Source organism: Pinus tabuliformis, chromosome Q (assembly GCF_031772625.1).
Source record: "Pinus tabuliformis cultivar Carrire ecotype Pingquan chromosome Q, CPIR1, whole genome shotgun sequence".
Lineage (NCBI taxonomy): Eukaryota > Viridiplantae > Streptophyta > Pinopsida > Pinales > Pinaceae > Pinus > Pinus tabuliformis.
Genome location: NC_142296.1, coordinates 1360305910 through 1360332082, shown reverse-complemented (window position 1 = coordinate 1360332082; position 26173 = coordinate 1360305910). Strand labels below are relative to the sequence as shown.

General features: G+C 42.8%; 1 protein-coding gene across 1 annotated transcript in view; it reads right to left on the bottom strand.

The window, feature by feature from the left end:
• Nucleotides 1–26173, bottom strand: part of HVA22K (HVA22-like protein K) — a 268589-nt gene that overhangs the window by 22415 nt on the left and 220001 nt on the right. The window contains exon 6 of the mRNA XM_089383627.1: nt 22405–22500. Within this exon, the coding sequence (XP_089239753.1) occupies nt 22405–22500 (96 nt within the window). The remainder of the gene's footprint in view (nt 1–22404; nt 22501–26173) is intronic.

The window sequence follows — 26173 nt, the reverse complement described above, 5'->3', positions numbered from 1 at the left end:
TCCTGCCATGAGTAGCCCTTGGTGGAATTTGGATCCGCCTGCAATTGAGAAATGAGTTGGGAGAGCCCGGGATGTGAAAACCATTCCCTGCGAGCTTCTTCAATCCATTCTGGAATGGGAAGGGAAATTGCTAGCAGGGTACTTCCCTCCTCAAATTGGCGAGATAATGCATCTGCTACACTATTTTCTTGCCCTTTCTTGTAAATGATCTCATAATCATATCCCAGCATTTTGGCGAGCCATTTATTTTGTTGTGGGGAGGATAGGCGTTGCTCCAAAAAATATTTAAGACTATGATGGTCTATGCGTATTTGGAAACGTCGCCCCAATAAGTAAGATCGCCAGGTCTCTACTGCATGTAAAATGGTCAACATTTCCTTCTCATAGGTAGATTGGCCCAGATTCTTCCCACTTAGTTGTTGGCTTGTGAAGGCCAAAGGTTTCCCTTCCTGCATTAAGATCGCCCCAATACCTGTACCCGAAGCATCACATTCAATGACAAAAGATTTGGTGAAGTCAGGTAGTGCTAAGACTGGAGTGGAACACATGGCATTTTTGAGAGCTATAAATGCCTGTTGTGCGTCCTCATTCCAGAAGAATGAATTTTTCTTCAAGATTTGAGTGAGGGGCTTCGCTATGCGACCATAATTGCGGACAAATTTGCGATAATAGCCTGTGAGACCCAAAAATCCTCTCAAGCTCTTCAAGGTCTTAGGTTGAGGCCAATCTTGCATTGCCTGGATCTTTTTGGGGTCCACCTTGACACCTTCACGCCCCACAATGTGGCCCAAATACTCAACTTCTTCCATGCCAAACGAACACTTGGACATCTTGACAAATAATTTATGCTTGTGGAGCAGTTGCAAGAGTAGATCAACATGCTGAAGATGTGCGGCCCAAGTGAAACTATAGATGAGGATGTCATCGAAGAAAACAAGGACAAATTTCCTAAGATATGGTTTGAGAAGGTGGTTCATAAGGCTCTGAAAAGTAGATGGGGCATTACAAAGACCGAATGGCATGACCAAGAACTCATAATGGCCTTCATGAGTTCGGAAAGCAGTCTTTGGAATGTCGACTTCCTTCATGCGAATTTGGTGGTAGCCGGAGCGAACATCCAGCTTAGTGAAGAATTGAGCCCCATTGAGTTCATCCAGCAAATCGTCAACCACCGGGATGGGAAATTTATCTTTGACTGTCAACTTATTGAGGGCCCTGAAGTCTGGACACATCCGCCACTCCCCATCTTTCTTGAGCACCATGACCACCGGTGATGAATAAGGACTAATGCTGGGACGAATGACACCTGCTTCCAAAAGTTCCTTGATTATTTTTTCTATTTCATTCTTTTGGGTGAACGGATATCTGTATGGGCGCACATTTGGGGGTTGGGCCCCTGGAACCAAGGTGATGCTATGATCATGTTCCCCTCTCGAGGGTGGAAGCTCATGAGGCTTGTCAAAGACCGGCAGATGGTTATTTAAAATCTGTTGCATCTCAGGATGAATCGGCAAAGACTTGGTTTCGACTGCCTGGATGGCATTAAATTGAGCTATAACTCCATGATGGCCCTTTTTTAGCAATTTTTCCATCCTATGCGAGCTGATGATAGAGGGAGCTCCCGCCTGGAGTCCACGGAGGGTATGTGTGGAGTTGTTCTGCTTAAAACTCATATATAACTCCTGGAAATCCATTGTGATTGGCCCAAGAGTGCGAAGCCATTCAGCACCGAGGACAATGTCGCACCCTCCCATGTGTATGGCAAACATGTGGGTCTTCAACTGATAATCCCCCATTTGAAGTTTGACATTTTCACAGCGGCCTTCACATTTCATTGTGCCCCCATCCGCAATTTGGACTTGGAAGTTAGAAACTGCTCGTACAAAACAATGCACTGCTTCTGCGACTTTTTGATGGATGAAATTATGTGTACTTCCACTATCAATCAAGACTACTACTGGGCGATGTTTAATAAAACCTCTGATTTTGAGAGTTTGAGGTGAAGAAATCCCTACCAAAGCATGCAGCAAAATAACTAGTTCGTCAGGGACATTGTCCTTTTGGTTGTCCTCTTCTACTGCCTCATGTTCCTCCAGTGGTGGATCTTCCTCCGATGAGCTGTAATCAGTGGCATCAATTTGAAAAAATTTGGGCTCCTTGCATTTATGACCTGGGGAGTATTTTTCATCATAGTAGTAACATAATCCTTGCTTTCTTCTTTCGGCCATTTCTGCAGGTGACACCTTTTGAACCTTAAGTGTTTGAGTCGTGCTGTGAGCCTGTGGGGGGCGACCCTTAGCGGTGAAATTTGGGCGACTGTACTAGGCTGCTAACGCACGTTCCACGTTACGAGCTACCTTACAAGCCTCCGTCCATGTGGGAGGGTGGTGCAGTAAGACGTGGGCTTTTATGGCTTCTTTAAGACCGCTGATAAAACATTCCGTGTAGAACACATCTGAGAGACCCCTAGTGCGGAAGGCTAAGGCTTCAAAGGCTGTAATATATTCATCCACTGTGCCAGTCTGTCAGAGCTTAGTAAGACGACCCAAAAAAGAAGATTCCTGGTCAAAGCGTTCTATAAGAGCTTTTTTGAAGGAGGTCCAAGTCATAAAAGGTCCATTGCAACGTTGATGCCATTCCCACCATTGCCACCTTTCATTGTCCAAGTACATGCTCCCCACCATAAGCTGAGTCTCATTATCTAAGATGTTATTCAGATTGAAATACTGCTCCATTTGTGCTATCCATGCTACTAGGTGAGAACCATCAAATTTATGCATATCCAACTTGGGAGGTCGCGGACGGGATTGTTGGTGGGGGCCCCCGAGGTGAAGAGAGTGGCTAGACTCACCCTCACTGTGTCCATTGCCAATATACGCCTCCTCATGGGCTTCCTCCTTGCCCTTCGGGATTATGCTCGGGATTATGCTAGTTAGTCGGTCAAGCTGAATTTGGAGGGATTGCAAGGATTCTTCAAGTTTGTCCATCCTCTCATTGGCCATAGCTTGAGCTCTAGTTTCTACCATGCACCGACCTGATGTTCTTGAAAATTGGGACCGCCCAAAAAAAAATTTGTCACTAAGAATTGAATGGTACCACCATGCTCAGCTCGTCGTCCTGATTCTGATGGGCTAGATCACCAATAAGCGCCCCGGGAGATCTCAGACTTTTTTTTCTCTGAAAACTCCTAACGGAGTTTTACTCCTTCCTTAGGAATACTGCAGTAGCCGAATCCTCAAAATGTCAATGCTACCAAAAGTCCTGTGAAAATCATGCCTCGGTATAGGAACCCCACACAACTACTCAGATCAGGTGGATCTGAGAGATCTGAATGGCGGATCAGATAGCTCTGAGCGGCAGAACAGATTGCTGCTGCAGATCTGATGGATCTAATAGATCGGAATGGCTGGTCTGCTAACTCGGAACTGTGGGACTGATGTCTGCTGCTGCTGCACCCCTTTGCGCGAGCGGATCTGGCAGAGATGATGCGTGATCCCCAGATAGAAAAGGGAACTATGGTCTCGAGGAGTGTCAGGTGCTACAGATCGCAATATACATAAGGGTCTGACAGTAGTACTCAGCCCAATGTTTCAGGGCTCTAACTAAGGAGGATCAACCGTACCCTTAGCCGTACAACCCGACTACCCTATCATACGGGCGAGTAATCTCTCCGAGTGCTGTTCTCGGTGTACTGTAGCAGCAAGACGGCCGACAGTTTATCTATGGCGAGGTTGCAGAGGAGCTAAGGGGCTTCCGATATACCCAGAAGGTACTTGGAAGACAGTCCGTACGCGGTTCTGTCTAATGCGCTACTACTCGAAGGGGTACCCACAGGGGTTACAAGGGAGTCCAACAAGCGTGACCACCTCTTGTATTTCCTACGTGCATGCCTCCCCAAATCCGCAGGTTTATGCGCTCAACGACAGATCCCGTGGTTTAAAGACGCTGAAACATGTCTCTAGCCAAAAAAAAAAATGCTAAGAAATGGAGATCCCACCGGCCCTGGAAAGTGCTCTGATACCACTTGTTATGCTCTTAACCTGCAAAAAGATACCCAAATACAGAATATGCGAAGAAAGATACCCAGAACATAGAATAGTGAGAGATAACAGCAAATATTTTATTATTCAGAAAGCAATGTTCACTGGCCTCTTCGAGGGGGCAACCTTCAATAGAGCAGAGCTCGATACAAAAATAAGACACGATGCTCCTCGCAGGGAGTCTCTATCCTTTATATATGACTCATACATGCAATACCATGGGTTTTATTAATACCATCTATCTAATACCATGGCCCATTTGCAACTAACTGTGGTCCTGTCATTAATTGCGGGTTAACCACTTACAATTATTAATATGGGCTTTATTGACTCTTTACTATGACTCGATCCCACTACATAAATAAGGGGGTTAGGGTGGGACCCTAACACCATTTCGGCAATGGAAGTCAAAGGTTTCAAGGTGGAATTCATCGATGGAAAGGTACGTGTTTGAAAATGGAATTTTCAAAGATGCTTTTATTCTTATGTTCAGGATTGGTAATTTGTATCAAGTTGCAGGAAGTCCATTGGGGACCATGTCAATTGACACATCTCTTCTATAGCACCGAAGGTCTACTTATTATGGGAGCCTACTCGATGTGAATCAACTGGTGACAGGGATGCCTGAATTCAAGAAGAGCATGAAAGTACATGTCCGAGATGTACCGAAAGAAAATCTTACAAGGGGACCATTCCCCTCATGTAGCAAGTCCATAGATTTGGAACAACCTGAGGGGTTTGAGATTCATGATCAGAAATCTCATGTATGCAAGTTGAAGAAAGCTCTCTATGATTTAGAGCCAACACCCCGGGCTTGATATGAGAGGATTGATAGCTGTCTAATGAAACTGAGATTCACTAGGAGTGAAGCCAATACAAACCATTGCTTGAAGGTTGTGGATGATAGACCTCTCATACTGGCACCTTATGAGGACGACCTCTTCCTAACAGGTGCAGACCCTCTCATTTGCAAAAGTAATAGGGAGTTGGATTCCAAATTTGGAATGGTAAACTGCAAGCCCATGACTACCTCTATGGAGCTTAACTTTCAGAAGTGATGTCGGACCTGATTTGGGAAATGCCTCTGAGTTTCTTGGTGAACCCCCATCTGGATATATGTTTTACAGATAGCATGTTGAGCTCATATATGGTTGAGCCTCACTAGATTGGTGCCAAGAATCTTCTGAGATATCTTCAGGGCACAATCTCTCATGGATTGAGATACACTGTCGAAAATGTGAAGCTGCATGATTATTCGAATACTGACTAGGCAGGCAGTGTGGAGGATTGCAAGACAACTTTTGGGTGCTAGTTCTCTTTAGGTTCTGTTATGATATCCTGGATGAGCAGGAAGCAAAAGTCGGCTTCCCTGAGCACTGTTGAGACCGAATACATAGCTACGAGTATGACCTCTTGTGAAGCTGCCTGGTTGAGGAAGTTCTTCAGTGAGTTGTTTGGGCACAAGCTGGATACCACCGTGATCTTCTGTGACAACCAGAGGGGGATTCGATTGTTGAGGAATCCCGTATTCTATGATCACTCCAAGCATATAGACATCAGGTACCACTTTATCTGGGATATGGTACATCGATGAGCAAGAAGGCTCCATCGCATTGGGACTGATGTGCAGGTCGCCGACATTCTGTCGAAGCCCCTGGGAAAGGTCAAATTTGTGACTTACCGAGAACGACCAGGAGTCGTGGAGAGACTCTCTCCTAAATGTCCTATATGATATGAACATTGAGCTGTGGGAGCTCTGGGGGGCTTGGGGGTACATCGTGGAGCGATGAGCAACCATAGTGTGAGTGGTCCAGCCTTCCCCTAGTGGTTTGCTATGTAGGCAAGATGAGTGGTTCATCCTTCTCCTACCGAGACACAGTCATAGGGTGAGTGGTTCAGCCTTCCCCTAGTGATTTGTTTTGTACAGGGTGAGTGGTTCAGCCTTCCCCTGGGATACCCCTTGTGACATGTAGGCAAGATGAGTGGTTCATCCTTCTCCTGCCAAGACATCCTACCCATGAAGTCTGGGACTCATGGGAAGTACCTCTCATTTGGCCAATGAGCAGAGAAATGAGGATAGGGACCATAGTAGTATCGTTGGACGCATCGTGTTACTACCGTACTCCCTATGCTAGGATGATATTGATCTGGGATCAATGCAACTGACTTCAGGTCAGTATGAGTGGTTTGAGACACTCTCTTTTGGAACTGACTTCGAGTCAGTAAGAATGATATAACTCACTCTCTTTTGATATTGATCTGGGATCAATGAAACTGACTTTAGGCCAGTAAGAGTGATATAACTCGCTCTCTTTTGTTATTGATCTAGGATCAATGAAACTGACTTCGGGTCAATAAGAATGATATCACTCACTCTTGGAACTGATCTAGGATCAGTAAGACTGGTATGAGACACTCTCTTCATATGGGACCGACTTCGAGTCAGTAGAGAATGGTATGAGACATTCTCGATCAATTCTTCTTCTTCATGGTTCAACAGAGCAGAGCAGAGCAGAGAAAAGCAGTGCAGGGCACTGATGGCAGAGATAGTATAGTTTGGCAGATGGATTAGCAGATGGAGTTCTCCCTAGTTGAAAAAGAGTGTTAAGATTGGCAACTAGGGCCAAACACCATGTGGGTCATCTTATTTATGGCAACTAATATTTTTCATGGATTCCTCTCATCGAGAGGTGTAGGATTCATCTAAAGATCATCCGATTATGATAAGTATTCATGGAGATATGAATTTATTTGTGTTATGAGACAATTCGTCAAAGTCGGCCAACAACCAAATAACCCCCACTTGTGCTCAATGTTTTAGTATAAAAGGAGGTGGCTTGATAGTCATTTAGACACACACTTCACTCTTCATTTCTCTCCACTTGTTTTGGGTTTTAGTGACAAGAGAAATCTAAGAGGAGGAAGCCATAGCTAAAATGTAGCTATGGAGAAGAAAGCCTAAACACAGCTATGGAGAAGAAAGCCTAATCACAGCTATGATGAGGATGCCCTAGCTAAAACGCAGCTATGGAGAAGAAAGCCTAAACGCAGCTATGATGAGAATGCCCTAGCTAAACGCAGCCATGGAGAGGATGCCCTAGCTAAACACAGTCATGAAGATGATGAGGATGCCCTAGCTAAACGCAATCATGATGCCCTAATCCTATACGCTGTTTTGGAAGGGTTTCTAATACTCTACGCTGTCATGGAGGACAGCCCTTAGACGCAACAAAGAGGCAAAGACAGCGAGGCAGTTTAGGGACTGTTAGTACTCATTGAAGGATATACGAGTTGTTGTTAGATGGCTGACGAGCTGGCTTGAGGGTCGAGTTTCAACAGAGGATAACACAGGTCTGTGGGGCAGTTTTAAGGTAGGTTATCTGTGTTTGTGTGGGTCGTAGGTACAAGAGGAGAGCTGTAGTTGGAATCCTAAACGCTGTTGTTTTGGACATGTTAAGTTGTTGTTGTGCTAGGCCACAGGCCATAGCACCATCCCTAGGCTTGCGTAGGGCAGCTAAGGATTGTCATATGCCCAAAGGTATCAACGTAGCAAAGGAGGGTCTATCCTAAAGCATGCCGCAATCTTTCAAGGGTTGTTTGGGGTATGTTGGAGAAGGTTAAGGCTACAACAATATGCCCTAACCAGTCAGTCACAAATAATCAACAGTAAACAAGGTTGGAGCAACATGGATCAGTTTGATATTGTTGCCAATGTGTGAGGGTTGGTAGGACTGTCTTGATGGCCTAAGCAGTCCATGATGAAGGTTGTCCAATCCACCATCCAATGCAGCAAATAGAAACCCGAAACAGTGAACTAATGCAGTCCATGATAAGATGTGTCAGCAAGGTGCAACATGATGTTGAACGCTGCTACATAATGATGGGCATCATGATGAAGTGTAGTATAGCATGTTGTTTGCAGCACTTGGTTACAAAGTGCAGCACAGTGATAATAAATGTTACAATGAGATGCATCATGATGGGCATAGTAAGGTACAGCTTGATGATGCAGTACAGGAAGGTGCAACATAGGTACAGCATGATGATGTAGTACAGGGAAGTGCAACATGGTGATAAGATGCAGCAGTATGATGTGTGCAGCATAGTAATGAGGTCCAGCATGAAGATTGGGTGCAGCACAGTGAGGTGCAGCACATTGAGGTGCAGCATGGATATGGAGTCACCTTGGATCAGCGGAAGCAGTTTGCCTTCACCTAAGCTCAGATCAGCTACCACATATGCCATCTTCCTAGAGAAGATCTCTGGTCTTATTTAGATAAATCAAAAGGTTGACTTATGATGTATATGTACTATCTCTCTCTGTTGAACTATTGAAGAACATATAAGAAGAATTGATCAAGGGTTTCCCCACATTAGGGTTTGTCCCTGGCTAGCGCCACATCTTGTGTCCTTTTGTCTTGGCTTGTCTTCTGTGATTTATGTTTATGTTCTATCTGCATTTTACTATCATGCTAAATGTGATTGCTAATCTGGAATTGATATTGAGCTAATATGGAAAAGTGAAGTAAATTTGCTATTAGCATAGAACATACCTAAGAATATCACAAACTAATTTTGTCAACACAAGATTTTGGGTTGATTAGCCCTTTTATGATGCAATAGCCACTGCCATATCAGAGTTATTATGCAGAGATGACAGTCATCGATAAATTATGAATTTAGCCAAATGGTAGATGCCCAACTCGTGTAATTAATTCCTTAATGTGTTAAGCAACTTGTGTATCATTTCTAGGGCATTCAAATGAGATTCTACCACTGTTATTAAATATTACTAGTTGTAGCAAAACAGTGAGAGCAAATAGGGTTAGATGGTGCAAACCTATAGGCCTTTTGGCCTAGAAGATTACCTCTTGTTTGTCAATGTTCTTCCAATGAATTGGACACCTACAAACATAAAAATAGCCTCAATACTTCTGCAAAACTTACCACAAATCAATCCAGAAATTGAAGATGATCGAATAGAGATTGAATGAGGGCAAATGAAGCAAGGAGGAAGGCTAAGGAGAAGGCGGCAAGGCCTATTAGGCCTGCAGCTCAAGGAGGAGAGCCAAAGAGGCTCACGGCAAGCCCTAGGAGGGTTGTCGCTTAGCTAAGGGAGAGGTCGAGAGGCCTTGGAGCGTTGTGGCTCAAGCCCAAGGCCACCTAGAGGCCTGTTGCACCCAAGGAAGAACCTCTTAGAGGCTGCCGCAGAGGAAAAAAAGAGGACGAGAGGGTTTAGAGGCTAGCAGATGAGAGAAGAGGCGGGGCAGAGGGGAAAAGAAGGTAGAGGAGGCTGAACGGAGGGCAGACAAATGGTTAGGAGGGCTAGGAGGCCATGACAGGCAAGGATGAGGCCCCTAGGGCCTGCGACCAAGCCTAGAAGGCCTGGATAGGCTGACAACTAGGGCTTTTAGGCCCACGGCCAAGGCTTGAAGGCCAAAAAATGACCAGCGGATAAGGCTAAAGAGGGAAGACGGTTAGGTCAGAGGGATATGCTGGGCCTAGAAACCCAAAAAAACAATTCGAAACCACTACCCAAAACTCAATCTTGCTTCAGATCTACAATTTTGTCCAATTTCCTTTGATGTTGGCCCTGCAAAAATTCTAGACTAGATCTTACCCTCAAGAGCCTAGATCTAGCTCCAATCCAGCGAATGTTCTTGAATCTCACCTGCACAAATGAAAAATAAAATACCCAAAACCCCAATATATACAAAACTTGAAAATAAACCCCAAACCCCAATTTAGCTGCAAAACAAGGGCTAGAAAAATTATCTACAAAAAAATTTACAAATTATATACAAATATATAATGCTTGAAAATATTTTTGAAGAATAAATTTTTTATGATAATGACAATAGCTTGATGTATTTCAAAAGATAGATGTTAATCACAGCCTTAGCGAAGTAAGAAAATCACATAAATTTCCTGAAGCCCAAACAAGGCCGGTCTGTGCCCACAATCTGTGAACTTGGAGCCCAAGTGTCGGGGAACCCACATACTCCATATATTTTTTTAAGAGAAAAATTGATATAATGAATCGGATCACCTAAGATAAGCCCAAAACTTACCAATAGAATGTTCCTATCATCTACAAATGAAATAACAACTCGTATAATATTGAAGCACAACATAGGAAAGCACATACCCAGCATGTACCACAGATCAATGAGACAAGGACACCATGAACTGAACCCCAAATTTTTTTATTATGAATTTCAAATGTTCCCAGCAGAGCAGTGGCTTCACACAAGCATTACAAAATTACATTTAGACCAGAGTCACTATCATTGTGTATTGAGAAGCTAATGGCTTCTAATTTATAAGTAAATCCTCCAAGTGGAAAATAACGGCTAGTTGGCTTGATTCCCATCAAAATATTCCTGACCGTCGATAAATCTTTGATCATTTTTTAATCTTTGTCGTCGAAAATACTTATTTTTGAGAAATTTTTGAATTTCTCATTAAAACCATTTTTTTATTAATCCAAAAATAAATATTCGATTTTTCTCAATTTTGCCTTCCATAGTTATTTACAAATAAAAAGGTGAGAAAAAGGGGGTCATAACTCACTTTAGAATAAAAATTCACTTCCTAATAGCATAACGTTGTGACTTAAAGGGGAGCCAAGGGGGGCCAAAGGACCACGCAGAGATGGGGCCCACGCAAACACTTGGAGGGACTGCGCAGATGGAAAAGGAACACGTGGCAAGAGAGGATTACGTTGGAGGAGGTGAGCCTTGGGATTAGGAAAGGCCAATTCTATAAAGGAGAGAGGAGCTCCCTCATTTTGATCATTCGATTATGTGCATTTGAGTTAGTCACTTCGACTTAGAGCACGCTGGCTGTTTAGCTAGTCTGCAACACTATCTAGTGCATTGAGTGTCTCCGTTCGGAGATCTCACCCTTAGCCCCGGGGGACTTCGAGTGCCTGCTCGAGCAAAGTATTTCCATCAGTGTTTTTGCAGCAGTTTCATCAGTGTTTTGGCAAGAGGATTGAGCACTTTGGAGGACTGCGCAGCACTGAGAGGGATGACGTAGTTCTTTCTGGCAGGAGTTCTGGATTGAGGGTTTGCAGTAGGATTTGTGTTGGGAGATTGAGTAGGGGATCAGCCCTTGCATATTGGAGAGTTTTGGCAGAAGTTTCAGGCAGGTTTCTGAAGGGTTTCATTCAGTGGCAGCACAGAGCATTGAGGGACTACGCAGAACCCCAAAGGGGTGATTTTCAGGGGTCGGCTATTTCAGGAAAGCTTTCGGGGTTTCTCTAGGTTTCTTGAGTAGAGTTCGATTCTAGAGTTTCAGCATTTTCCTAGGGGAACAGCCCTAAATCCTCATTTGATTTCCAGCAGCAGCAGCAGCTCGGCAGTTCTCTAACAGCTTCCACGCAGTTTCTGAGAGAGGCCATTTCTTTGCTATTCTGAGTGTATTTCTTCACTTGCCTTCTAGCAAGTCAAGGTGCCATCTTTCTGATCACCTCCTGTACTCATTCTATTGCTCAGTATAATATAATGGCTTAGCATTTTTCTCTGCATTTCTTGAGTATGTGCTTATATTGCACGTTTATATTATTATATATTGCACCACTGTTATTTTATCATTTTGAGTTTCCCGGTTATTATATCATTTGTACGTATTTGGTTGGAGTTTACTGGGGTTTTGGAGAATATCTCTGAAACGGGATATTACAGTGGTATCAAAGCATAGATCTGGCTCAGCCTATGGAGCTAGCAATCTATGACACTGGGGGAAAAGCCCTACATCTATTACAGAGATAGGAGATACAGAGACACTGGGCGTAGGTTGGAGAACACCTACGGAGAGGGAGACCGTGTTCCGGTGGTGGACGCAGAACAGGAGGAGCCTGTGGTGGACGCAGAACAAAAGGAGCCTATGGTGGACGAAGAGCAGGAGGATCCAATGGCAGATGAGGACGGGAAGAGTCCTCAAATCAGTGCAGGATCTGTCGAGGCAAATTGAGGTGATGGGGCAGAGATTCACAGCAGTGGAGGCTAGACAACGTGAGAGCCCATGGGTTTTCCAGGTTGGTGAGGGATCGGGTGCATCCCACCATTTGCCAGCGTAGCATGATACTACTCAGCAAGTGGCCTCACATGCCCCTACACACTCTACCATGCCCACTTTCTTAGGAGCAGACATGGGAGCCGAAGCCCAGCAAGAGGCAGAGCCCGGTCATATGGGCGATTATTTTGCAGAGTACCAGGCCTATGGGCAGGAGTTCAGGGAGGCTCTCTCATTCAGAGACTTTGTTCAGCTCCAACGGGATAGTAGACCCCGTGACCATCACAGAGGATACCGGCATTATCATGATGGTGACACCCACCGTGCAGCTAGTAGATTCCACTTGCCTACGTTTGATGGTTCATCAAACAGTTCGGCAAAGTCTTGGGTGGAGAAGCTGGACATTTACTTCCAGCTTAACCAGATGTCGGAGACAGAGGCCATCAAGGTGGCGACATTGCATTTGGATGGTGAGACTCAGGATTGGTGGTTTCATGGGATGGTTACACTCGGACACTCCACAGTGACGACATATGCCGAGTTCACCAGGAGATTGATGGAGCGATTTGACGAGGGATCCAGAGCAGCATTTTGTTGAGCTGACGAGGCTCAAATAGACAGGGAACCGAGAGACCTACATTGCAGATTTCTTGAGGGTCTCAGTGATGGTGCCAGATCTATCCACGGCACAAAGGATCTACATGTACATTGAGGGGTTAGCAAAGCCACTTCGATGTTTAGTCAGATCCACTAGACCAGCCACACTCCAGGATGCTATCAGCAAGACCCGGGATTTACAGGATGTCTTACCCAGGACCCGGACACCTTACCCCCAGAGACAGACTTTCCAGTCTAAGGGGAAGGATGTGAGGATTCCGCCTCCAAAGGGGAATCCAGGACGAGCGCAGATTGACGATGATGCCAGGAGGGAGTTGAAGAAGCGGTTGTGCTTTACCTATCAGGAGCCGTGGGCATCAGGAGATAGATGTGCTGCTGGCAAAGCACATTTTATTGAGGTCTTCTCCGAGAGCAGTGGGGAAGAGGATGAGGAGGATGATGTGGAGGCAGGAGATAGTCATGTCGTGCAGGGTCCCTTGCCGCCTCCACCACCAGCAGCAGGTGGTGCAGCTTTTGCACCTACCGGAGGAGCCCTTGCAGCATTGCGAGGAGTTACCAAGTATTTGACGCTGCGCGTACGAGGGACAGTACGTGGCCAGCGAGTATCAGTTTTGGTTGATAGTGGGGCAACCCACAACTTCATCGATGCACAGATGGTTGAGCAGAGAGGTATACAGACCGAGAGCTTCGATGGGTTTTCAGTTTTGGTCCCAGGAGATCAGACCATGATGTGTGCTTGTTATGTTCCAGAGCTATGAGTGACGATGGGCACCTATACACTGACTGAACACTTTTTCGCGGTTGATATTCTGGACACCAACATGATACTGGGTGTTCAGTGGCTTATCACTCTAGGGGAGGTCATGACAAATTGGAAGACCCTAGAGATGGAGTGGGATGATGAGAAGACAGGGAGGCATGAGAAGATACGGGGACAGCACACATATCCGCCTCAGACTGTTTCGGCTCATCGGATGGAGGCAGTGTTCCGGAAGGGAGACGTTGAGTGGGCAGTGGAGCTACGTGCATCAGAGGCAAGGACTACAAGGCAGACAGTACATCCAGAGATACAGTCCATCCTTGACCGGTATGCCATAGTGTTTGGGGAGATTCCGCCGGGACAGCCACCAGACCGGGGATTTGAGCACACAATTGAGCTTGAGCAGGGCATACAGGCAGTGATCACTATCCCCTATAGGCATCCCAAGGCCTATCGAGATGAGATCAAGCAGACCATTCAGGAGTTGTTGGCTCTTGGGCACATTTGGTCGAGCACAAGTCCTTTTGCTTCTTTCGTGGTGTTGTTGAAGAAGAAGGACGGCACATTGAGGATGTGCATTGACTACAGGGCCCTGAACAAGAGGACACTGAAGAACAGGTACCCCATACCCAGGATCGATGAGTTGATGGATGAGTTGAGAGGAGCACGGTTCTTCTCAAAGATTGATTTGAGATCTGGGTACCATCAGATTTGCATGAGGGAGCAGGACATTCCCAAGACCGCCTTCAGGTGTCACTATGGGCACTTTGAGTTCTTGGTGATGCCCTTTGGGCTAACCAAAGCCCCCGCTACATTTCAGTCCTACATGAACCACATCTTCCGTAGTCTCTTGAGGAAGTTTGTGTTGGTGTTCTTTGATGATATCCTCATTTACAGCAGGACTTGGGAGGAGCATCTCCAGCACATTGAGACAGTGTTGCATATCTTGCAAGAGCAGCAGTTCTATGCCAAGCTCTCCAAGCGTGAGTTTGGATTGACAAAGAGGTTGTACTTAGGACACATCATAGGGGTGGGCGGAGTGAGAGTCCAAGAGAAGAAGATCGGGGCCATCAAAGGATGGCCGGAGCTGAGAAACGTGACAGAACTTCGAGGATTCATTGGCATTTGTACTTACAACCGAAAGTTCGTCAAGGGTTTCTCATAGCTTGCTGCACCCCTGATAGATTTGACGAGGAAGCGGGCATTCAGTTGGTCAGATACAGGCTCAAGGAGGTTATGAGCAGCTGCCCAGTGCTTGCATTGCTGGATTTTACGCAACCATTTGTTTTGGAGTGTGATGCGTCGGGAGAGGGGATCGGCGCAGTTTTGATGCAGGGAGGTCACCCTATAGCCTATGAGAGCCGGAAACTCCTTCCGCACGAGAGGTTGTATCCTATATACGACAAGGAGATGCTGGCCATCATGCATGCATTGGCCAAGTTCCAGCAGTATTTAGTGGGTAACAGGTTCAGGGTGAGGACTGATCACAATAGCCTCAGGTTCTTTTTGGAGCAGAAGCAACTACAGGAGAGGCAGCAGAAGTGGATCAGTAAGATCCAAGCATATGACTTTGACATTGAGTATGTCAAGGGTAAGAACAACGTGGTCGCAGATGCCCTTTCACGTAGACTAGCCACGTTGTCTCTTATGAGCTTGGACGCAGACTGGAGGGCTCGAATCTTAGTAGAGTACTCCAAGGACAGATTTGCATGTGAGGTTCTCGATGGGCAGGTGGCAGATGACAGGTACAGGGTGGTCGATGAGATCATCTACTACAGGGATAGGATCTTCTTGACTGAGGGATCTCAGCTCAAGAAGAAGATACTTCGAGCTTCACATGATTCACCATTGGCCGGCCATCAGGGGTTTACCAAAACCTACAAGGCCATTAGAGAGAGGTTCTCATGTAAGGGCCTCAAGGAGGACGTACTCCAGCATATCCAGGAGTGCGATGTTTGCTAGAGGAACAAGGGGGAGATGAGCCATCCTGCAGGTTTATTGCAGCCTCTTCCCATTCTGGAGGGGAAATGGGAGTGTATTTCGATGGACTTCATCACAGGGTTGCCCATGGTACAGGGCAAGGATTGTATCTTTGTCGTCGTTGATCGGCTGACAAAGTACGCACATTTCTTTGCCATATCCGCACACTACACAGTAGCACAGGTGGCCGAGCTGTTCTTCAGAGAGATCTTCAGGCTACATGGTCTTCCTAAGACCATCGTTAGTGACAGGGACAGCCGTTTCATGGGCGGATTTTGGTAGGAGCTTTTCCGGTTGGTGGGGACGGAGTTGACACCGAGTACCAGTTATCACCCACAGACGGACGGGCAGATGGAGATAGTTAACAAGTGGCTGGAGGGCTACTTGGGTAACTATGTCAGTGGGCAGCATCGAGCATCGCTGAGATGGCTACATCTGGGGGAGTACTACTACAACACTACACATCACATGTCCATTGGTATGTCACCATTCTATGCTTTGTATGGATATCATCCTTTGTCTTTTGCTGACGTGATGTTTGGTGATAGCAAGGCTCCAAGAGCCAAGATTTGGATCCAAGAGAATCAGGATATTCTCCGAGCTCTCAAGGGCAATATGGCTACAGCGCAGAATCAGCAGAAGCTATATGTTGATAGGGGTCGGGTGGAGAGGCAATTTGAGGTAGGGGACTTGGTCTACCTACGATTACAGCCATACCAACAGTCGTCACTGAAGCAGAAGGGGGCTGAGAAGCTCAAGCCCCACTTTTATAGACCATACAGGGTGATACGCAAAATTGGACAGGTTGCATATGAGTTGGAGCTGCCCCAAGGCAGCAAGATTCATAACGTTTTTCACGTATCATGCCTGAAGAAGGCATTGGGGCAGCAGGGGACAGTGACAAATGAGCTACCACCTATAGATGATGAGGGGCATTTGGTGTTGCAGTCAGAGGCTCTTATTGATACCAGGGAGAGGCAGCTACAGAACAAGACAATCCGGGAATTCTTAGTGAGGTGGAAGAATTTGCCGGATGAGGATGCCACTTGGGAGAGTGAGAAAATTTTGCAGCATCCATCACTTCAGTTGCTTGAGGACAAGCAACATTTTGCCGAGGGAGAATTCCTAATTAGCCATGGCTAATTGGAATATTCAATTTTGCTCAATTTTGCCTTCTATAGTTATTTACAAATAAAAAAGTGAAAAAAAGGGGGTCATAACTCACTTTAGAATAAAAAGTCACTTCCTAGTAGCACAATGTTGTGACTTAAAGGGGAGCCAAAGGGGGCCAAAGGACCACGCAGAGATGGGGCCCACGCAGACACTTGGAGGGACTACGCAGATGGAAAAGGAACACGTGGCAAGAGGGAATTACGTTGGAGGAGGTGAGCCTTGGGATCAGGAGAGGCCAATGCTATAAAGGAGAGAGGAGCTCCCTCATTTTGATAATTCGATTATGTGCATTTGAACTAGTCACTTCGACTTAGAACACGTTGGCTGTTTAGCTAGTCTGCAGCACTATTTAGTGCATTGAGTGTCTCCGTTCGGAGATCTCACCCTTAGCCCCAGGGGACTTCGAGTGCCTGCTCAGGCAAGGTATTTCCATCAGTATTTTTGCAGCAGTTTCATCAGCGTTTTAGCAGGAGGATTGAGCACTTTGGAGGACTGCGCAGCACTGAGAGGGATGACGCAATTCTTTCTGGCAGGAGTTCTGGATTGGGGGTTTGCAGTAGGATTTGTGTTGGGAGATTGAGCAGGGGATTAGCCCTTGCATATTGGAGAGTTCTGGCATAAGTTTCAGGCAGGTTTCTGGAGGGTTTCATTCAGTGGCAGCGCAGAGCATTGAGGGACTACGCAGAACCCCAAGGGGGTGATTTTCGGGGGTCGGCTATTTCAGGAAATCTTTCGGGGTTTTTCTGGGTTTCTTGAGTAGAGTTCGATTCCAGAGTTTCAGCATTTTCCGAGGAGGGGAACAGCCCCAAATCCTCATTTGATTTCCAGCAGCAGCAACAGCACGGCAGTTCTCCAACAGCTTCCACGCAGTTCTGAGAGAGGCCATTTCTTTGCTATTCTGAGTGTATTTCTTCACTTGCCTTGTGCAAGTCAAGGTGCCATCTTTCTGATCACCTCCTGTACTCATTCTATTGCTCAATATAATAAAATGGCTTAGCATTTCTCTCTGCATTTCTTGAGTATCTGCTTATATTGCACGTTTATATTATTATATATTGCACCACTGTTATTTTTATCATTTTGAGTTTCCCAGTTATTATATCATTTGTACGTATTTGGTTGGAGTTTACTGGGGTTTTGGAGAATATCTCTGAAACGGGATATTACATAATTATTTTGAATTAATTTCCTCAAAATTTTGACTTTGAATTAACCACCAAGGTCCAAGGGCTCAATTTTTTTTTTAAATCTTTTTTTGTCTTAGTGGGGGACCTCCAAAAATTGACTTCTTCATGACCCACGAATTTTTTTGGTCATTTTCCAGTTTGAGAAATTAATTTCTCTAATTTTAATTTTTTGACTCTAAATTAATTAATTTTTTGGCTTAGGATTTAATTTTTATTTTGCCAAAAAAATTAATTAATTGACACTTGTGGAGATTAATTATTTTTCCACCCTCAAATACTTTAGCCATGGTACCTAATTACGAGGGACCATGCACTAAAATATTTTTTACATCAAATAATTACACATTCAACCCTCAAAAAGGGAATACCCGTTCATTATAGACCCTCAAAATAATTACTCAATTCTGCGACACAATATCATCTAGTAGACCAAGTGATCTGTAATAACATAATTTAGTCAAATAACTTAAATTATTCCCAAATCACTTTTACAATAGACATGACTAAAAACACTAGGACTCACCTAAGACTTCGACAATAAATTCCATCCTAGCTTTGGGGTTAAGCTGGAGAGAAAAACTTTGCCGATTATCCGTGTTTACAAACACACAAATCGATGAGACGAAAAACCTCCTAGGATGAAATTCGTCGCCAAAATCATAGGCTTACCTAGGTTGTTACATAATTAAACGGTCGTACTAACATCATTTATATTACAATTTGCAGAAATTGGGTTTACAATGACATAAGAAGTTGTTTGCTGATGATTTTGATCTTTGAAAAAATTGGCACAATTGCTTCATTGGAATTGTGAAAAAATGGGTGCAACAGGCGGCAAATTATTGTTTTATTCAAATGGCAGCAAAAAGTAGAAAATGGCCCCCACCAATAAAATAATAAGGAAAAAGGGAGAATCTAGAAGCTAAATGGTGACTCCATGAATAATTATAAAAGGAGGAAGAGCTCAATGGCAATTCACTCTATTCCTATCATTTCTATTTGACATTAAAAAGAAGCTCAAGTGAGTTTCAAGAGTTTCAAACAAAACTCAATAGCTAGTTTCGGTGGACTTCAAGTGCCACGGTAGTTAGTTCTTGGGGAAGATCACTTCAGGTCTTCCATTTGTGTTTATTGCAGGAACAATTTTTGGGGAAAGGGGCTGAATTTATATGAGCATCTTCAGAAGATCGTTGTGCCAACAAGAGGGTCAAATTCATTCTCTGCTTCTGGTTGCATTATTTTTCCGAAGAACCGAGTTCTACCTCCTCTGCAAGGCCGAGTTTTTGCTGTTAAAAGGGTCAAATTCCAGACACTGGAGAGGCCGAGTTATGTTGTAGACAAAAGGTCATATCCTTCCCAAAATGCTGGCGAAGTTTACTGTCACTAAAGGACAAGTTCAACCAAAACAGAGGACGAGTTTAGACAGTTTTTTGGGGTAGTGTCACTGCTGGAAATAAGGGGTTGAAACAGCCACAACAAAGGACAGGGCATTGTAGTTGCTGAGATCGTTTTACTCCCCACACTGGCCAAACTTACTCACAGTCATATCAGTGAAAAGTAGGACGAGTTCTGCCCATATTTCGCATACTGGTGGGGTCCAATTAAATGTTATTTCAGTGTTGGGTGGTTTGCTGGTGTATATATCAGAGCTGCAAACAAAAGGGTATTGCCACGGCTGACTGAAGAAGCCACTGTTATGCTATCATGGAGAGATAACCAGGATCCTTGCTTTCATTTCATTATAACAGCTCTCTTAACAGCCCATTAATTAATTAATGATGAATCAATACATATTTCTGAATTGATTTTTGTTAGGACCTCATATTGTCCCCTTTTGACCATATATTTTGCCATGATATCATCCTTTTCAACTTATATTTAAAAGTCCTTGTTAGTGTTTTAACTCAATTATCCCAAAGGTATGCAAGGATTCTTCTCATCACTATACGTTTAATTATTTAGCATATAATCACGATATCTTCATAGTTAATCTTTAAATTGTTAAGTTGCTGAACAGTTAAAGAATGATGTGCAGTCCGCGTTGCTGAAACTACCTGGAGTTTGCAAGACTATTTTTGCAGTTGTTGAAACAGTAAGAACGGCACGCAAATCTCGAAGCTGAAACAGTTGAGATTTGCATTCTAAATTCGACAACAACAGAGGAACCAAACTGATCACCGAGAAAGTTGTTACACTGGATGTAATGCCCATAATCTAAAAGGCAGCGTTACTGTAACAGCATTTTGTTGACGGGAAACTGATTTCCCTATTTTTGTATAATGGGTTAAAATAGAATTTATAATGTAAATCTTTTGTAATAGATGTATCCTCTTTATAAAGAGGAGACATCTACATTAGAGGGGAATGAACAGACTGTGGAAAAAGCTTACTTGAAGGAATAGAACCAGAATCTCTTCTGTAATATGACATATTGATGAATGAATAAAATTTTGTTCTGAACATATTTTTCTAGTTCTTGTTTCATAGGGAATCTTGTGAGAAGGACAGGGCCCACCTTCATCACAAGATTCACCCATTATATTTCTGCAGTGTGTCAATGGTGTCTTTTATTCATGCCTTGTTAACAAGCATTGTTTACTGAATATTGTTTAACTTTATACTACCTTTGCTGAAACTCTGTTTCTTTCTCAATTGATTATTGCTCAAAGTTAATTCATGAGTGTTTCACCGGTGATTAAGTTACAAGAGTGAGTTGGCAAGCTAGATAAACAGAGGCAGGTGCTAAAGATTCCCGCTCTGGGGATAGGGTCCTGATTCTCTGTTACAGCACAACCATTGTTTTTTTTGCAGATTGATTCTTTTCCATTATATGACTCTTTGAATGAAATTAAGCATTCCTTTGATAGTTATCTGCAATAGAGTGTATTTGCTGTAATACAGAGTGGAGCTTCAGTTTGTTAAAGTAAGGTGTGATTTGTTTGTACTACAACTTTTATTGCTTTTAAGATTGAGTACATATAGTACGTAGTTGCCTTTGAAATAATTAGACTTCCCTGGGTTGACAATTTATGTAACACGGAATTGCTTAATCAATGAGCAATTAAAGTGACCAACAATTTTATTGGCATAAATCATCCATTTTGCTATTGTATAGTGCACATTGCATGAGGTATTCATTGTGGAGTTGCATTTGAAGTCTGTCTTGCTGTTTGGAAGAGTTTGGGAGTGTTTTCTAGCACGGTGCCTATGCATTTGAAATTAAAATGAAGAAAATTGCACCTACAACCATAGACCATCAAACCATTTGACAGAATTCATCAAAGAAAGGTTCAGATTTCTTGTTTCTCACCCTTGTATCAGCTTGAATATAATTCTGGGTCTAATATATATATATATCAGTCCAGCACTTGAAGTTTCATTTTAAGCAAGAGATCTACATTGTTTATATTCTCTTGGCCACAAACATCCACGGAAAACACCTACAGTATTTGGGAGCACTTGTTTGGCTGATATTCGCTGTTAGTGTTATTTGCAACGAGCTGAAAAATGAAATTTCACCTACAGCAGTATGCTCACCAAGTACATGACCGAATAGTTCACCGAGAGATTCATTGGAACTCAGTTAAAACGCAGAAATTTAAGTGCAAATTTGGATTTATTTCAGTTGGGAATATTACAGGATATTTGTGGGACAATTTTTTCTGAAATTTGTGGGATAAAACTTTCTGTTTTTCTGTACTGCTCTTAGGGAAGCAACTAAGGTTGGAGGAAATTCTGACACAACATCCTTTTTCCAGCTCTCAGATAACCTTATGCCTTTTGGATTTAAAGAAAAGAAACTAAGCTGATTTAAGGAGGCTATTTCTATATACCTACCCTCTTAAAACCCAATCCAGTATGCACTGTCTGTGCTAAAAAGTGAGGAAAATTATGATTTTTCACCTAGAGACTTGGAATATATGGCTAACAAGGTCTCACTTGAGAACCTTTCATAAGAAGCAACAAGAATATTTCAAGTCAATGGGGTGATGAGGGCCACGAATGAAGAATTCTAAGGGATGCAAAATAGTGCAAAATTCACAGGAGGATGCCAGCAGCCAATAAAAAAAAATACTGTTCCAAACATTTGGCAGCAAAGCATAGAGGATAGAAAAAATGTCAGAAGAAGGTAGCTCCCAGCCCTGAGTCGTATCCCAACTCATTTTGGAAAGAAGGTACCTATATCTGAAACATGCAGCTGGAGGATAAGCAACACACTCAGATTATGTTTTCGTTAAAGAAGGGAATCAATCAATTCTGGAAACAGAAAAGATGGATTTTGTGGAGTTTGATGGAAAATATCTCTCGACATGGAAGCCAGTATTATAAAAATAATCCTCTTAAACAAAGTTCTCTGATTCAAATTTAGAAGGATAATTTGCACAAAGTTTTGTACCTTTAGCTAATCTCAAAATAAATTCAATGAGAATTTGTCTTCTAGTCCGCGAGGTCATGAACAATAATTGGCAGAGAACAAATCATAAATAATGAGGATGGATAACATCAACAATACACTAGTTTTATGTTGTACATAGCTGCACTTCTTTTCTGGAACAAAGTATCTAGCTATTGCTCTATCTTATTACAAATCAGATAAGGGCATAATATATTCCCCTTTTCTACTCACTATTTCACAGGAGGTTCCACTTGCAATTTGATCCAGTCTTTCTTGATGTTTCAAGAGAAATGGACGCAAGTATTTCATGTATAAATGTCTCGAACCCTGTCAAAACATGTTCCAACACATTATTGTCAAAGTAACTAAACAGCAACAGATAAAATGAAAAGCATTTTCAGTGAACTGTAAAAAGAATAGGACTACTGAATCTTTGATATCCTGTTCATATTCAATGAATATCAGTTATTGTTGATCTTGTTATCACACAAACTCCGACTTATGGAGATAAATTCCAAAGCTCAAGTGCAGGTTGAGTGAAACTAAGAGGAAGAGGGGCTTCCACAGGGTACGATTGCTAGGGGTCAAATCGATTAAAGGTGGCAGGGAGGCCACGAAGCTTGGTGAAAGAGAGCTGAAGAGGGCTGCATGTAATGGACATGAATAGTGATCAGCTGAGCGAGTTCCAGGAAACAAGGAACTTCAAGCTGGGCAGATGGGCTGGAAAAGGCCAATGCTGAGACATATTGGAGAGTTACTCCTGGACACAACAGGCATAGGTGAAAACGTAAGCGGATGGGAATTGCCGCATGGCAGCAGTGCAAAAAGAAAAAGCCAAAAGCAAGAATTCTGAAGAGAGCCCATTAATTAATGCATGCCTTGTTTATATCCAGGGACTCATCTAAGCCTTGGTTTTATTTGACGCAAGCAAATGTCATTGCACTCATGACTGAGTGAGCAACAATATGATGGCCAAGCAGCTGGTTGGTCCATGGGAAATAATGGGCAGTCGTGGGACAGCCATAAGATGGGAAACAAGGAAAGGTAAGGTAAACAGCTGTGAGGTAATAAGCGTCTTAGCAACGATGGGAACAGTGGTTCACCATGATGTGCATGCCTCTGCACGGACAGCGGAAAATTCTCTTAATCTTGACATAGGGACAGATATAATTATATATGGTATAGACTATGTCACACGGTTCGAGTTCGAATTCAAGTTCGACAACGATTAAGTTCGATTCGAATTCGAATTTTCCGATCAGGTTCGAATGAGGTTCGGCATTAGGTTCGACTATACATATTTTTCAATATATATATATTTATGATGAAAAACTTTGGATTTCACCATCATAATGCTCATTTCTTTAACTTATACAAAATTCTATTATATATTTTATTTGAAGAATCGAGAATCTCAGTGTAATCCATACATTATAAATTAGTTTAATAAGTTAGATATCTCATTTTATAGCCTTTGATACAATTTTATAAAGTTAATTAACCAGAATCTGTTAAATATAGACTATAGTCGAGCAGACCACCGGTTAAATATAAAAGAATATACAGATACCAAGTCACAGTCAAACTTCATCGTTCTTTTAAAAACCCAGATCCCAGAAGTCGTTGGAAATGCAATTTTCATAAAGTTGACGAACACAAATTTGTTAAACACACAAATAAATTGTAATTGTCAATTAAAGAAAGCCAGTTGTTTGACGTAATTATCTCACCTGCAACAGTCAAATTTCAATGTTATTCAATATTCAAAAGTCCGATTTCATAAATATTTTGAGTATATTATTCATAATCAAGGAGGCACATTGCAGGTCTCGACTGTTTCCCAGATTTACATTCTCAAAGCAAAGTAATCAGTGTCCCTTATCTATAAAAACCACCCTGCGTAGTGAGCTCATCCCACACTTCTTCTCTGCGTAGTGAATTTACCCGTTTTCCTTTTTTGGGGTGAACAACAAATCAATGGAGTTTTTAGATTTAAACAGTGCAATTATTCGGTGTGCAATTGCACTTTTATTTATGAGTTTTATGTTGTTTCCTGTAGCATTATGTTCTGATATTTGATTTCACAAAACCAAGCTCGTGTACCACAGTCAGCCAAGAAAACCGTCAAGAAAACCGCCGAACTTCAAAAAATTCATTTAAGTTCGCGATTAAGTTCGATTAGGTTCGTTGAGGTTCGGCTTGAGGTTCGAGTTCGACTTGAGGTTCGAGTTCGACTTGAGGTTCGGCTTTCAGGTTCGGAGAACCTGAACGAACTTCAAATTTTTTTTACAGGTTCGCCGAATTTCGAACCTGAAGCTTCAGGTTCGCCGAACCCTGTGACACTGGGTATAGATACTCATTGTGATGAATATAATTATATATATGCACAAAAAGAACAATTGCCATTGTCTGACAGGGTTGTCAAGAGTCACTCTTGTGGAAGAGTGGCTGTTTTGATTTGCTTGATGCAGATGTGAATGGCATAAAAGATTCCTGGTTTTATGAGGGAATCAAGTGGGCAAGGTAGCCCTGATTAATCTATAATTATAATAGCAAGTGGGTATGAACTCATGAATTATGTCGTGTTTACATTATGAACAGGTAATGTTGAAGGCTGAAAGATATATCGGCAAGGAGAAAAACAGTATGATATGCAGCATGAAGGGAAAAACACTAGAGGCTGTAGTACTCGGTGTCTGTGCATAGAGACAGAATGGTCTCTGGATTTTCAACATTGAGGCACACATATTGTACTGTGCTATGTGTGTGTTGTATATGTGTTGTGTAAAAGAAGTGATTTGAGGGTGGAGGTGTCTGTTGAATTTGTAACTATGGTCGGTGTTCAAAATGTACTTTTGATCACTTGATTTATTTATATTTATCATTGTAAAGCATTTTTATAAATGCTTGAGTCAAAGGAAAATTTATTGAGTCAAAGTTCCATTGTGACTTTTTAAAGAAGTAAATTTAAATTTTTGAAATGTAATTTTTGGCTCTAAAAGTGGCAAGTCGGCTTCCCTCCAAGTCAAGTCAGCCCTAGCCAAGAGACACGTCCATTCACCCTAGACAGACTACTATATAAAGGCAGCTCGAGCTCCTCATTTGGGCAATTTGCATTCCTCTCTCAAGACAGTATTTGGGCAAGTGAGCAAAGGACAAGAAGGACAAAGGATGAAGAAAGAAGCCAAATTTTCTCTCTCCTATCTCTCTCTAGCAATTTGCACATGTGAAGGAGTCTCTCTCTTTGTGATTCATAGTTTCTAGGGCAACTATTGCAGAGGGCCAAAATTTTCTGGGTTACTAGGGCAACTATTGCAGAGGGCCAAAATTTTGGGCAAATGGCTCTTTCAGGAGGGCCAAAATTCTAGAAGTGCAGGATCAGTTTGGGTGACTTGACTTGGAGGAGAAGACCAAGTTTGACCATAGGTCTAGGTGTGTCTCTCATTGAACAAGAAAAAAACCTTCTATTGAAAAGGTTGTTGAGATTTCCTAGGGTAAATCTTGTCTCTCTTTTACGCATTGTGATCTTTATTGTTCTATTGTTCTTTATTGTTGAATTTTTGAAATATAATTGTTGAATGATATAATGGAATAAGTTAAAAGAAGATCTTCATCAAAAGTAATTATCAAAATTTTAGACCCTAATTGCACTATAAAATCAACATGTTATCAAAGCCTTGGTGACAGAAGGAGGGTACATTGAGATCACTTTTGCAAAAACCCTAGAGGGAGCATTTTATTAAAGTCCTTGTACATTGGCATCTATGGCTTCCCCCATGAAATCCAAAAACAAGATAGAGGAAGCATTAAGCTTCAGAGCTTGAAAATTCATAATAGATCTTATTCTTGTAAAAAACAAGGTGTTGGATATTGTGAAGAAAGATCACTGAACCAAATGATGCAACTGGAAAAGAGAAGTCTAAGTAAGTGTTGAAATTTGGTACCAGAGGACAGGTGGTTCCCTAAGGCTTTGATCTTTGGCCTGGGAAAAGTGTCCAAA